Consider the following 14,449-nt stretch of genomic DNA (forward strand, 5'->3'; position numbering starts at 1 on the left):
TTCTAAGTGAAGTCTTGATCCGACTATGGTAGGTCCTACAGTATTGGAGCTATAGACCTTTAAAATTGATTTTTTCGTGTTTGCGGCACCCTATAACTCAGTGTGGTAATTGAAGGGGGAAAAGGGGAAAAATTCCCAGGCACCTCTGAACACTTCCCTGGAACCTCGTTAACTTTGTACTTTCTAGGGGGGGGGGGGACTTGGTAATAACATCAAACCTTCATGTGTAATTACAAAAAATAAATATATAAACAAATAAGAAATCATCAGTTTTTCAACTCATTGCTAAGGAATCGTATCGAAATGGAATTTACTCCAAAAAGACAGAGTACAAATTTACAGTTTTAATGGAGACGCTCTAACAGAGGGTACCCACGCACCTTTATGCGCTATGTACATTAAAAAAACTTATCTTTCATTTTTTTTTTTTTTAAATATATATATAAAGAAAAATACTGTGAACTGAGAAATCATAACCTTTTCCATACTGTACAAGGCAGTATTATATTTAGGATTTTGTTTTGGAGGCAATTGCGGAAGTTTGAGAATTAAATATATTTTAATCGAGTGTCTACTAATATACTAAGGAACTAAGGAAAAACGTGAAAATTGTATGTCGGTGGAGAATCTTACCCCCCCCCCCCAAGACAAATCTGAAATGATGCTCCTGCAAATACATGCTGAATATTTTTAATCTCATTTCAACTTCACTGATTTCATTTTAGAAAAAATGGAAATATTCAGTTTTATCTGTTTTTACCTGAAAGAAAATGTTGAGACAAGTTGAAGCTGAAATATACTGATTGCAGTTTTAATGGCAAGTATTTCAGACTGGTGAATCTTATATGACACACACACAACTTTAGCAATGTATCTAACCTTTTGTTCTATCTATAGAAGAGAAAGGAAACATCCTCTTGGCCTACCTAATTTATAGGGTAACTTATTCCTCACTCTTGATTTTTTTAAATTTTAACATTTAACTTTCGTTATAACTAAACGATGTAAATATTCCTTTGCTATAATAACTTAAGTCCCAATATGTTGATATCCGTGCAAGTTGGTGTGGAACACCAGTTTCGCTTATCAGCTCCTCTTTGTTTTGGTTACTGACGACGGCCGACTTGAATCACAACTAACAATGGTCAAAAGTATGATAGGAGAAACGAAAGAAAGTAACAACTAAGTAAAAGAAACAGAAGAGTAGAATGGACGAAAGAAAAGAAAAAAGGAACGCAGTTCTTACATGGAATGAAATTTGACAAATACAGTATGATTTCTGAACAAAGAGCATAAGAATATGAAAAGTCAATGAAATTCTTAGAAATGGTACGAATTATTGTTGTAGATACGTGGTATGCAAAAAGCTAACAAATTTATTTCAGGGTGGGGGGGGGGGCTTGAGGTCGATAGCCCCCTAGATACACCAGTGGTACAGAGGTATTTTCCTCCGAGTAAAAGTTTCTTTTGGAATGTGTTGAGAAATTACCGCCTAGTCTGCAAGAGTACTCCCTTAATACAAGTATATTTTAAGTACACACTAACTCCCCCCACCCACTCACCCCAGGATTCGAAGTGCTTCAATTTCCACACTGCTATAACTCCGAAAGGAAGCATTTGTGCACCCAGATCGGTTTGTACTTTTTGTATTATTTTGGAGTCAGGAATTACCTCTCAAACGTTCTCGGTGTTGTTTTGAAACACCCTGTATATGTACTAATAGCGAGAAATAATAATTTAATAATATATATAGAAATATGTAAAAATTAGAATGGATTGTCGTTGTATTGTCATTCGATTTATACTGTTTCATAACGAATCGGGAAATGACTTAAGTTGAGGTTGTAAAGTTCATATACGGTCCAACTAAAACTATTCTGACTTAAATAAATATTTAGAAATGGATTAAATTAGACACTAATATTGGTCCTTTTTTTATTATTTTTACCTGTCACGCCCTACCTATCTCAACTCTAATCCCGATGTCGATGCAGAGTAAATTTGAACTTACGTAGTAATGAGTATCACTATTCATCCAGTGACATCAAGAACTATGGACTGGACCCTAATATCGGTAGTTTTCGATTATTTTTGTCACCACCTTCCCATTTCCACCCCTTACACTGATGGGCTATAAAACTGGACTCAAACGGCATCGGGTCATTATTCGTCTCGGCGACCCCGGAAACTACCTTCCGCATTCCATCCCTCACCTCCAGCTAGCAAGGCCTAGGTAGATAAGACAAGCTGCAAGATTTGACCAACACGGACAGTACGATCCAACTAAAATTACTGTTACTTAATAAATGTATAAATATTTCTGTCAACCAACTTCTGTCGCTATGCAAAATGTCATCATTCTATGACATCGGGAAATGAGTTTAATTAACCCTGCAAGATCTGAGAACATCCCCCAACCATTCTGACTTAAAGAAAAGTACGTAAAAAATGGATTTAGTGGGGATACGATGGATGGCAATAAATTACAAAGGTATAATAACTACATACATTAATACATTAAAATTATAAACATAAGCGTTGTGAGACTCTCCCGTATAATTCATTTCATTCACCCACATCCAAATGCAGCCCCACAACTTTGGGGAGATATTTAAAAATGATCGAAAATAACCGATATCAGAGAGCGCTTAGTAATAGTAAGAAGTGACTGACTAACGGAATATATTACTATTTTTTCTTATTTTAAACCAGCGAAACGGGTAATTCATACTAGTTCCCACTAAATCACATTTCACCTTACCTAAGTTTTGATACTGTTGACAGGATAATCAGCGAATATTCAACGATATGTCTTATTCTTTAATGCATCCTTCTGAATTTATAAAACAGTCTTTCAAACGGCTTACATTACGAACTCTTATTTAGGTTGTATGCGTATCATTCGTATTGGAAACCCTTCACTCAAAACATTCACAAAAGGGTGCATAACCACTACAATGATTACAGGTATAATAAGTTGCAATCAAAGAACACGAGACATATCAACAAACTGAATTTATCATTGCTAAACTATGGACTAATGGACTTAAAATGTACACAACGTAATTAATTCTTAACAGCACACTGGAAAATATGCGTGCGACTTTGAGTTCATTTCCAGTGGACACATAAATGGTTTAGGTATCACATTACATCTATTATATTTGATAGTCTGATACTGAAAACGAAAAATTCAAATAAGGTATGTTCAACTGTCATTGTATAATGTAGGAGAATGTTTTCACGGCTGGGGAAAAGAAAGAGATAACACGTGGAACAAATGAGAATAGCTGGCAGTGTAGAATAGTCATGAATCCACGAGAACTTATTTGCAAAACCATCGACTACTACATCGAAATTATGGTCTGTCATCATTGTCTTTTATCAACGTCACCTCTCTTCCATCTGTACTTTTTTACAGTGTATAGTTTGCCGTGAATGCGAGCAGCAAACGGTGACGTTATAGAGCACCCAGTTGGAAAAATCACAACTAGACTGTAAATCTTTATAGTTTACTTTTAAGGTGTTCTCTAGAAGCCACAGTCAACTATATTATACTGAAATCAATCTTGGAAATCTGACAGTTTTCTTGAAAGTTTAGATTCGAAAGCATTCTTCAGTTTTGTTTTTAATTCCACTCTACATTACTAGCAGGAAAACACTATGTATATATTCAATTAACGCAGTATATAATCTGAAACATTTCAGAAACTATTAACAAAAATAAGTTTAATCCAAAACTGAAACTGTTTAAAAGAAAGAAACTCTCCCATTGTGATACTGATAAGAAATCTTTAATACAACAATAACGGATATAGGCTATTTTGCTAATTAGCCCCAAAGGCAATACCTAATCAGTAACTGTTCGGGTAAGTGGCTAATGCGCGGGATCTCAGGTTCGATTCCTAGGAGGGGTTATTTCCCTCAAATGAAACCCCAATAGCAGTTCTGATTCCATTTTCATACATAGGTATAGTCTTATATAATTTCAATGCTGAAAGTAGATAATAGATGTTTCTTTTCACCTCGATTGACCGTCGATTCACATCGAGGAAGAGGTGGCCTGCACAAGTACAGTATCTTTCGGTCAATCATATTAGTACCATAAACAAGAGCAGCTGAGATGGATACATGTTTAGATCTTCAAAATAATTGTCAGCTACAGACACGCTGTCAGTATCATTTTCTGGACTCAGATTGACTTTGCTAAAAGCTCTTTAATTATAAACTATTGTGCTGCATTTTCCATTATGCATAATAAACTTGAAAAAGCATATACTATTGACAGTATCCTTACCTGAATCCGAATTATTTACTTGATTTGCATTTGTTGAACTAAATGAATTCGAGTTATTTGCCGCTAATCCTGGACCACTATTAAATGCACTAGTGAAATCTGCAAATTCGTCATTGGAATTGCTAGAAGAAAAATCGGGAAATGATTGGAAACGTCACACAGAAATACAACTATTCGTTTCTACACTTACCGATCAATAAAATCAAATTTGATACAAAAGAAGGATAAAGATATTCAAAGATATAAGTGGCTTTTAATGATAAAAAGTGCGACTTTTTGATCAAAACATAAGTAGGATCACTATATACATCATATCTACATATGCTTAATATCTAGGCTTTTTTAAATAAATGTCAGGTAGTTCCGTGATTTGTATAATATTTATTAATTGTTGTATATTCTCTTATGTTTAATAATTATTATATCGTCATATACGAGGCGTGTTCGGAAAGTGAGTACCGTTTTGAAAAAATATTAAAACAGGTTTGTTCAAGCCAAATTTATTTTTACATAAAATAGCATACAAACTATTTTTCGACGTAGTTTCCACCAATGTTCAAGCACTTGTCATACAACTTGTCCAAACCTTCCTCAAAGAACCATCCCGCCAATGAAATCAACCATACCTCCACAGCGTTTTTTGCTTCGTCGTTACTTTCAAGCGCTTACTGCCAAGCTCGCGATTCAGGAGCAGGAACAAGTGGTAGTCAGACGACGCCAAGTCGGAGATGTAGAGCGGGTGGTTAAACTGCTCCCAACCGAACTGTCTGATTAACGTTTGGGTGGCACCAACAGTATTGGGGACAAGCATTGTCATGGAGTACCACAACTCCTTTACTGAGGATTCCTTTCCATTTAGTTTGGATTGCATGCCGAAGTTTTCTCAGTCTTACAGTATCATTCCGCACTGATGGTTTCACGCCTGGATATGAAGTCAACCAGCAAAACCTCTTTCCTGTTTCAAAGCACTGTGCACATGAGTTTTTGTGCTCACATTGTCATTTTGAACTTTTGCTTTGTGAGAGATCCTGTGTGCGTTACTCCACTCAATGTTGTTTCGATTCTGGGGTGACATGGCGAAGCCACGTTTTGCCAACGGACACGATTTGGTTTAAACCTCCTCTCCTTTCTCGCTGTAACGGGTAAAAAAAATGTCAAAGCACTGCAAATCGTTTGGTTTTGTAAATTCTGCAAGCATTTTCAGAACCCAGCGAGAACACAGTTTGCGATAATCTAAGTGGGCGGTAACAATGTCATGCAAAACAATTATAGAAACTTGAGGAAACTCATCTGAAAGCTTTGTCATTGTGCACCGTCTATTCTCACGAAGTTTCTCATCCACTTTCCTCACAAATTCATCAGTCACAACAGAAGGCCGCCCACTTCGTGGTTCGTCGTGGACATTTGTCCGCTCTTCATTTAACTGCCTCACCCGTTATCGCACCATACCATCAATCATTGCATTTTCACCGTAAGTCTCTACAATTTGACAATGAATTTCGGCAGGCTTAACGTTCCTTGCATTCACAAACCGAATACAACAAATCTGACAGTCGGTGGGTTTAAGGGTTATTTCAAACACTGTAAACGATCACAAGACACAGCACACTCGCGCCAACTCAATCGTACTATTGTCAGTGGAGAGGCAACAAACCAGTGAAACGACGCCGACACTAGTGCTACGGTGGCGTTCAAATGAAAAGATGCGTACTTGCCGGACACTGGCGGGATCTTTCGTTGAGGAAGGTTCGGACAAGTTGGTCACCCGCTAGAACATTGGTGGAAACTATGTCGAACAAAAGTTTAAGGTGTGCTCTCTCATGTAAAATAAGTTTGTCTTGAACAAAACTGTATCTTTTTTCTTCTTTCTTCAAAATGGTATTTACCTTCTGGATGCGCCTCGAATTCTGACGAATACAAAAAATTAAAATTTCCGTGACACATGTCATATTAAATTTCCCCTTTTACTTTTAAACGTTATGACTTAATTCGAAAAACTTCAAGTTTCTTGACATGTCACGTTTAATTGTATGCAGTCTGTATTCTGCCGTGCTAAGAAAAAATGCTTTAACTCCATTTCGCATACTTTCGAGAAAATAAGCAAAACGCGTTTTGGCTTACGCTGTACGTTCAAATTTGTTGTATTTCAGTAAAACTTTATTAAATATATTTTCACGATCTAAAATTTGTGTGGTAATACAGTTAAATATTTGTGCTTATGAATTGCCACTTAAGGTCTTTCTGCTTACTTTCAGTTACAGTTTTGAACATAAGGGAAACACTCATGACGTCATTACTCCCTACCTATTGGTCAAACTACGTCAATTTCGCTTTAGATAGATGCAGAATTGTACTACGAACTCCCATACCAATATCTCGATTTTCAAAAAATGTGGAGTTAAGGTCTTTTCGCTTAGAACGGCAGAATTATGCTCTTTACATGTCTTACAATTGTTTTTTGAACTTCTTGTTCTTTTGTGATATAGTTTACCCAATTTTTAAGTCCCTTCAAAATCGTTACTCTTCAGTTCTTTCCTTATTCCCTCATTTGTTTCATGTACATCTTCATTAGGACACTCCAAGTTTTTCTTTTAATTTTTATTTATTTAAGTTTAAACTATTATTTTAGTTTGGAAAACGTTTGGTCAGGATACGTTCCAGTATTAAGAAAAATGCAGCATAAACTTCATGAAAATATTACTTGCAATGACCAGCCGTCGAAGCCAACTGGATTGCTTGCCGAAATTACACTAGGAATATAACATTTCTACATCTGGTACATTTTAAGATTGATTAACACCTATCATGTGCCCTAGGATTCCCACATTATTTTAAAACGTGCCAGATGGCATCTATGTTAAAGACTTCATTGCATATTTTTATTTCTGATCGAAATACAGAGTGGGTCCAAAAGTGTACAAATGCCCTAATACGTAGCTAAACGCTGCAAATATATAACCAAAGTAACAATGTAGGTAGGGGACAATGTTTACGGACACATTACAGTGACATTCGCCATCTTGAATTTTACGCAATTGGCTTAAATGGAAACCACAGTATATGATGTCACTTTAATAGCAAATTAAAAAAAAAAAAAAAAAAGTGCTGCTATTTATTTGCTCTAGTGTTAACCATTACAAAGTTATGACTGTTCTTTTGATCGTTGCAGGTGACTTACTAGCAGAAGATGGCCTTGACGCATGCAGAGAGAAAACAAAACTCTAGGATGATTGGAGACGATTTTAACGGCTATCATCCGGGAAGTGTTCAAAATGTTGAGGAAATTAGACAAAACCGGACCTGTGGTAAATCGACTCAAGACTGGTAGACCACACTCACCAGCAGACAAGGCAACAACTGTGGCAGTGTTGCCATCATTCAGTACACCTCAATCATGCGCATTAGGTCAAAGAGTAAGTGGCACATTTACAAGCTGCAACTTCAGCATTTTACACTGTCTGAAATTTGCTCAATGGGCTGTAAAGCAGCTACGAAAGTCTGAGTTGAGTTTAGCGTTCCTTTCAGGAGTAATGCCATATGAGACGTTGACCTACTCATTAACGTGGAATCCGAACCCCAAGAGCTCCCGCCAGGAATCGAACTCGGGTTGCCTACGCCAAAGGCGCGTATGCTAACCGCTTAGCCACGAAGGAGCTCTTGCAGCTACGAAAGAAACCCACATGCGTCTCTGACGTATGTTTACTGAGGAGGCATACTATACGTATCGGGCGAGGTAAACAGAACGTGAGGTACTGGACGTACGATATATCCAACGCATCTGTAGGTACTCCCGGCAATGTGACAGTGTGGTATGGTATTGCGTGTGGGGATCTCGCCTTGTAGGTTCATTCTTCATCGAAGGGACCCTAACGGCGAAGGATTATAGGCGCATGTTAGAAGACGACATCTTGTCCTTATACTGTCGCAGGATGGGTCATTCCCTAAGTCTTCCCAGTACAATAGCGCCCCACTTCATTACGGTACCTAGGTCTCCGAGTACATCGATTAGCGGTTTCCTAATGAGTGGATTGGTCGGCAAGGTGCTGTGGAATGGACCCCTCGTTCCGCTGATATGAAGGCACTGGACTACTACATGTGGGGGCAATGTGAAATCTGTTGGGTGTGCAGTGAAAAACGAATAATTGAGGACGCATGTTCCAACAATATAGCTGACACTATGTGCAAGGTTTTCCGTGACTGAAAACTATAATGCATCTGACAACCGACCGGAATGGGAACACACTGAACAGGTCATATAACTGCGAGGTCCTTGCCCTATGACTAACCTCTTTTGTTGAGAACACAATAAAGGAAGTCATAAGTTCGTAATGGTTCGCGCTAGAACAAAAATAACTACCATTCAGTTTCCAGCTACGGTTTCCATTCAAGCTACTTACGTACAAGATCGCGGACGTCATTATGATGTATCCTCGTCCACTTATTAGAGGGTTTTTCACACTTTTGGATTATCTTGTATAGAAAAAATGAAATACGCAGTCATAAAAAATACTTCATTTGATGTTTACTTTCTATCTGTCCAAGATTGACCTTTGTTTGCTATTTAAACAGTACTTTTTATCTTTTTGTGATGACCAATGAATTTGGAACTTTGATCGCCTACAACTCGGGAACCAAAAACCTACACAACATACTTTCCACTCTCATGTAAAATATCTACTAACATGCCACGTTCTATCCCGATCAAATGAGTTCGGTTAACTTGTACGATATATCCAGAGAAAAATAAAATGAAGAGTGAAAATTACTATTTTTTAAAAATCTTCAAAATAAAAGGAAGGAAAAGGAGGACAACTTGAATCTCTCATTCAATGAATCGATTCCCTACCAAAACACGAATACTTTATGGAAAGCGGTTTGCTAATATGAAGAATGACAAATTTGGATTGCTCTGCAGTACCCATGTAGTAAAATTACTATATGCTTTCTGAACAAAGCTCATATGAGAAATCACTTAGTCCATTTTTTCTTACAGAAAAAAAAAAATATCGTGTAACACACATGTCGCAATTCTACCGTCCGGTAAACGAACTATCTTTCTCACATAATAGAAAGAAAACAAAAATCTCACTGAACTTTCCTAGTGGTTGCTTTACCAACTCAATACTGAGCAACCCGTCGACTTTTACTTATACACTGCACCGAACTCGATGAGAGGTGGCATACTTTCATTAATCACGACTACATCCAAGATGATTAACTTTTTTTTTTCTAAATGAGAACACTCTTCAAAGCACTTTCAAAATAATACCTGTCTTGCGTTGCATTATTCGATGATGGTTTTCCAAATGCACTTTCAAAATCTCCAAATTCACTATTTACACTAGCAGTTTCTGATGCTCGAGGATTGAAATCATCATCTCCAATTGTTGAACTAGATTTATCTAAAATTTCTCCTAGTAGATCACTATTTTTCTCTTGTTTCTGCTGAGTTGACACAGACTTTGCTGGACTATTATTCTGAAAGGAAAATATTGATTAATACTATTGTAAAGAATCCAAAATAAATTCATAACTGGTACTTCAACTTACTTTGACAACGTGCAACTTGCTTTGATTAACGAATTAAATTAGAAACACCACCTTTATACAGGAAGATACAATGTAGACGTTTTGTAAGGATTCAAAAGAAAGCATTGTGATAAGAATCCCAGGAAACAAGGTAACTTGATAGGTTCTAAAAATTAATTCTAAGAGTCGGGATTTGGTATTTAAAGAGAGAGAGATCAAACTGAGTAATCGCTATAGATAAAATAATTGTCTTGCTGTGTTGCTGCGTTGGGAGAGCTCTAATACTATTACAGATATGAATGTCAATCAGGTTTAATGAATTTTGAGCCCTATATTGATGTGGAGTAATGTCTCGCCTTTTCTCAAGTATGTCTAGATTAATTATTTTATTGTTGAACCCAATGAACTTTCTAATGATAACTTACAAATTATAGTACTTCGCTGTGTTATGAATTCTAGGCGAGCTGTGTTTATTCACAAAATTCGAATGTAGTTCGCTTAGCGCACGATGTATTAACTCTTTTTGTGCTATCCACTACATCTAAGGTATTACATTCTCAAAATCGTGGTGATATTTACTTCCTATTACTTTAAAAGTCTTCCCAACGGAAATAAAAGTACATTATCCATTAGCTTAAAAATATACTTCAATACGGGTATCCAATAATCACCTCAACATTTATATGTTAACAGAAATCAAAGACAAACTTTGTAATATTTCTGTATAGTTGTTAAGCGTTCAAAAATAGTATTAATATAATGTATATCAAGTACTTGCTTGATGACAGGAAATGAATTTTTCTCCAAGAGGTTTGACGTCATAATTTATTTTAAAATGCACATTTCCAGACAACTAGCAACACTAAGTATTGCAATAAAATAGTGATTTGCAAGCATTACACACTCAACCAGCTATTTCATTGATTGATTGATTTTGAGTTTAACGTCCCGTTCAGCAGCGAGGCTATATGAGACGTGGACCTACTGATTAACGTGGAATCCGAACCACATGAGCTCCCGCCGGGAATCGAACCAGTCTCTTCCACGCCAAAGGCGCGTACGCTAATCGGTGGGAGTTCGTTAAGGTTCGGATCCTACGTTAAGTTCTAGCTCTATGTCTCATATAGTCTTGGTTTTAAAAAGGGACACTAAGCCCAAACCAACCAACAAATCAATGAATCACGCGAATTATCTTCCTATTCAATGTGCTTTTTGTTTAATTCCTTTTCCTAGTTTACAACTTATACTAGTGCATTCAATCTCTCGTTAATCCCTACCCTGAGTCTTGTTATCAGCTGTGATTATTTGCCATGTGGGATACTGGACGTTCCGCTTCGTTATCGATGTCTGACACTTCTTTTTCTCGTTTGTATGTTCCCTTACGGAGTGTATGTGTTTTCTCGAAGTTCTCCCCAGTTCCAATCTCATTTATCATTCCACCATTATTATCCATCCCATTATCACAGTCTCTCTCAGCCTCGGTTCATAACCGTTGGACGTTAAACTCAAAATAATAACAATAATAATAAAATAAATTGTTCGCTTGCTCTACTGTCGAAGCCTGTCCAACGCCTTTTCTTATGTAGAACGGACTCCAGCAAAGAAACATACTAAAAGTCCTGGTTGGACTCGCTCAGTTTCTCGGCAGGTGGCAAAAAAGGACTGGAAAAGGTTATATTCTTCTGATGTTGCTTCTACATTCTTCTTTTGTTTAACATTGTAATGAAAAATGCAGAAAAAAGGATTAAGGAAGTAAAACCCTGTATCACATTTAAATGATTTACTGTACTTATAGCACGTTCACAATTATTAACCTAACACAAACCTATACATTAACTCTATCCTAGAGATACCCTCAGAATAAGGTACCACTACAAGATTAAAATTAGGAATTAGATTTCTGGACTGTCGGCATCTAAGGCCATTTAACCCGTCACGTATATGAGGGATGACGTCCCTCGGCAAGCACACTATCCGATGAAAAGGAAGGAAGAAAGGATGTGGGAAGGAAGCGGCCTGGGACCTTATGTTAGGTACCATCCGGCATTTCTCTGGTGTGAACGAGGAAAACCCAGAAAAAAACCTCAGATAGTTGGCCTGAAAAAGCTTTTACACTTTTTCGACCGAGTGTCCCCGCCGGGAATCAAACCCGGGACCACTCGCACCAAAGGCGAGAGCGTTAGCCAGTACGCCACGTACCAGCACAAAAGTACCGAAAATTAAGCTGTAAACGAAAAAATAAGGACACTGAAGATAAAGTAAATATTCAAAATTTTACTCGAATTTTTTCAGTATAGTAAAGTACTATGTGACTTACGTCAATTTGAGTTACATAATAAATCTCGAAAATTGCAATACTAGCTCGTATGAACAAGTCTTTTTTCGTCTTTGACATCCACTGTAATAAGCAACGACATACGGAAAGGGTATTTTTCTGTATAAAACAATGTACTATTGTATAAAAGACCTTTCTATATGAATAGCTGAAAACCACAACGATATCAATGCATAAATCTTGTTTCCGAGAAAGAAGAGTTTAAACTTGGCTGACTCCATGAAGTTTCTTAAGACAAGTGAGATTATAAATATCTATATGCCTGCCAAATACTATTCTCATTAGTATTCTCTTTACCACAAGAACTTTGTGTGTAGTTGTCATTTGTGAACGTATCTCAAGTCTGACTAAAAAACTATTTATACTATTATGGTTTCCAACCATTATATCAACTTTATATATATATATATATATATATATATATATATATATATATATATATATATATATATATATATATATATATATATATATATATATACAGATGGTGATCAGAAAAATGGAAACACCTGAACGAAATTGCAACTTACCAGATTAATATGGTGTCGGGCCTTCAGAACAGCCTTGATGCGACGTGGGATGGAGGCATAGAGGTCGTGAATGGTAGCAAGTGGAATTTTACACCATTACTCGTGCAGGGCATCGGCCAATTCTGTGATAGAGGATAGAGGTGGAAATCGTCGCCGGAGTCGTATTTCCAAGACGGACCACAGATGTTCAATTATGTTGAGATCTGGGGATTGGGCGGGCCAGGGGAGGTGTTGAACTTCATCCTGATGTTCCTCAAACCACGCTGCAACAACGCCAGCTTTGTGAATGGGTGCATTATCATCCTGGAAGATGGCGTCATTGTCCGGACCATAGGATGCAAGTGGTCTCCTAAAATTGCGACATAATCGTTGGCAGTGATTCGTCCACTAAGTGTGACCACAGGACCCAATGAAAACCATGATATGGCGGCCCACAGCATCATCGAGCCGCAGCCATGTTTCAAAGTTGGGCGGAGACAGTGCAGATCATAAGCTTCTTTGGGCGTTCTCCACACATAAACACGGCCCGTGGTTGGGAATAGGGTGAAGGATGACTCAAGGATGACTCATCCGACCATATCACACGTTTTCAGTCCTCAACGGTCCAAGTTGCATGGTCGCGGCACCATTTGCGGTATGCGAAAGCGTTATGGTCCCTGATGAGCGGTTTCGCCAGTGCAACACGACCCCGTAAGTTCATGTCATGTAATTCGCGGCGGACTGTGATTGTCGAGACAGGGTGGGGGGAGGTGCTGATTGAGTTCCTCCGTCACTTGCTCCGCAGTGGCACGACGGTTCTGCGTGACAATGTGCTTTAATACCCGGCGTGACCTGTCAGTCATGATTTTCTTCCGCCCACTGTTCCGCTTCCCCGATGTGGTTTTCCCGTGTGTTGTGTAGACCGTCATCACCTTCGACACTGTCCCACGCGTCACACCTAACACAGTAGCCACTGCCGTCACACTCACTCCACATAACCGCGCACCAACAATTTGCCCTCTTTGAAAATCTGAGAGGTCTCCCATTTTACATTACCTCCGTCTGCTGCAGCCACTGGACACTGCTGTTCCACTGCGCCTGACATAGTATGGAAACCGACCTGACACACCACCACCAGCGGTCCGGCGTTGCGGGCGCCACGACACCACTGCCAACCCATACATCTGACGTGTTGCCAACTACAGGTGTTTCCATTTTTCTGATCATCTGTATATCAGCGGTTTTTACGATTTACATTTTGTGCGGCAAACTAATAAAAATTTCAATTTATACCGCAATTTGTAGATTTTATATCCCATTTCTGTACTATAATGAGTAATTATGAATTCATAAGAGAAATAAAATAAATACGAAATACCTTATGTTGGTTTTTACAAGGGGCGTAAATAGGCATTCTGTATATCAGTCCTTCAAATGAAAAGCGACAAGAAAAGAGAAAAAGAGTGTATTTTTCTACATTTTCGGTGCTGAAGAATGTCGTTACTGTTTCAGTGATCTACTGCGCACTTCTGCATTTTCCTAACCATATCCAAACCTCATTCATGCTACACTATATATCGGCTAGGTCCAAATAATTTGAACTTGTTTTCTCTGCACCTGCGCCTCTTCTTCAAGGCTTTTTTTTTTTTTTAACACACATACACACACACACACACACAGATACAAGAATGGGGTGACCCGAAACCTGAAGTGGTCTGGAGAATGACCCAATAGCAATAAGCAGACAAAGGGAAGGAAAAACATAGTGGCATTTTGTTT

General features: G+C 38.0%; 1 protein-coding gene across 2 annotated transcripts in view; it reads right to left on the reverse strand.

The window, feature by feature from the left end:
• The window catches only part of lqfR (clathrin interactor lqfR), a 61,011-nt gene that overhangs the window by 17,749 nt on the left and 28,813 nt on the right, over positions 1 to 14,449 (reverse strand). For both annotated transcript variants that reach the window (XM_081734482.1, XM_081734483.1), the window contains exons 8-9: positions 9,567 to 9,775; positions 4,298 to 4,419 (exon numbers count right to left, since the gene is read on the reverse strand). In XM_081734482.1, the coding sequence (XP_081590608.1) occupies positions 4,298 to 4,419; positions 9,567 to 9,775 (331 nt within the window). The remainder of the gene's footprint in view (positions 1 to 4,297; positions 4,420 to 9,566; positions 9,776 to 14,449) is intronic.

This window comes from Thermobia domestica, chromosome 12, assembly GCF_964235325.1.
Source record: "Thermobia domestica chromosome 12, izTheDome1.hap1.1, whole genome shotgun sequence".
In the NCBI taxonomy this organism is placed as follows: Eukaryota; Metazoa; Arthropoda; class Insecta; order Zygentoma; family Lepismatidae; genus Thermobia; species Thermobia domestica.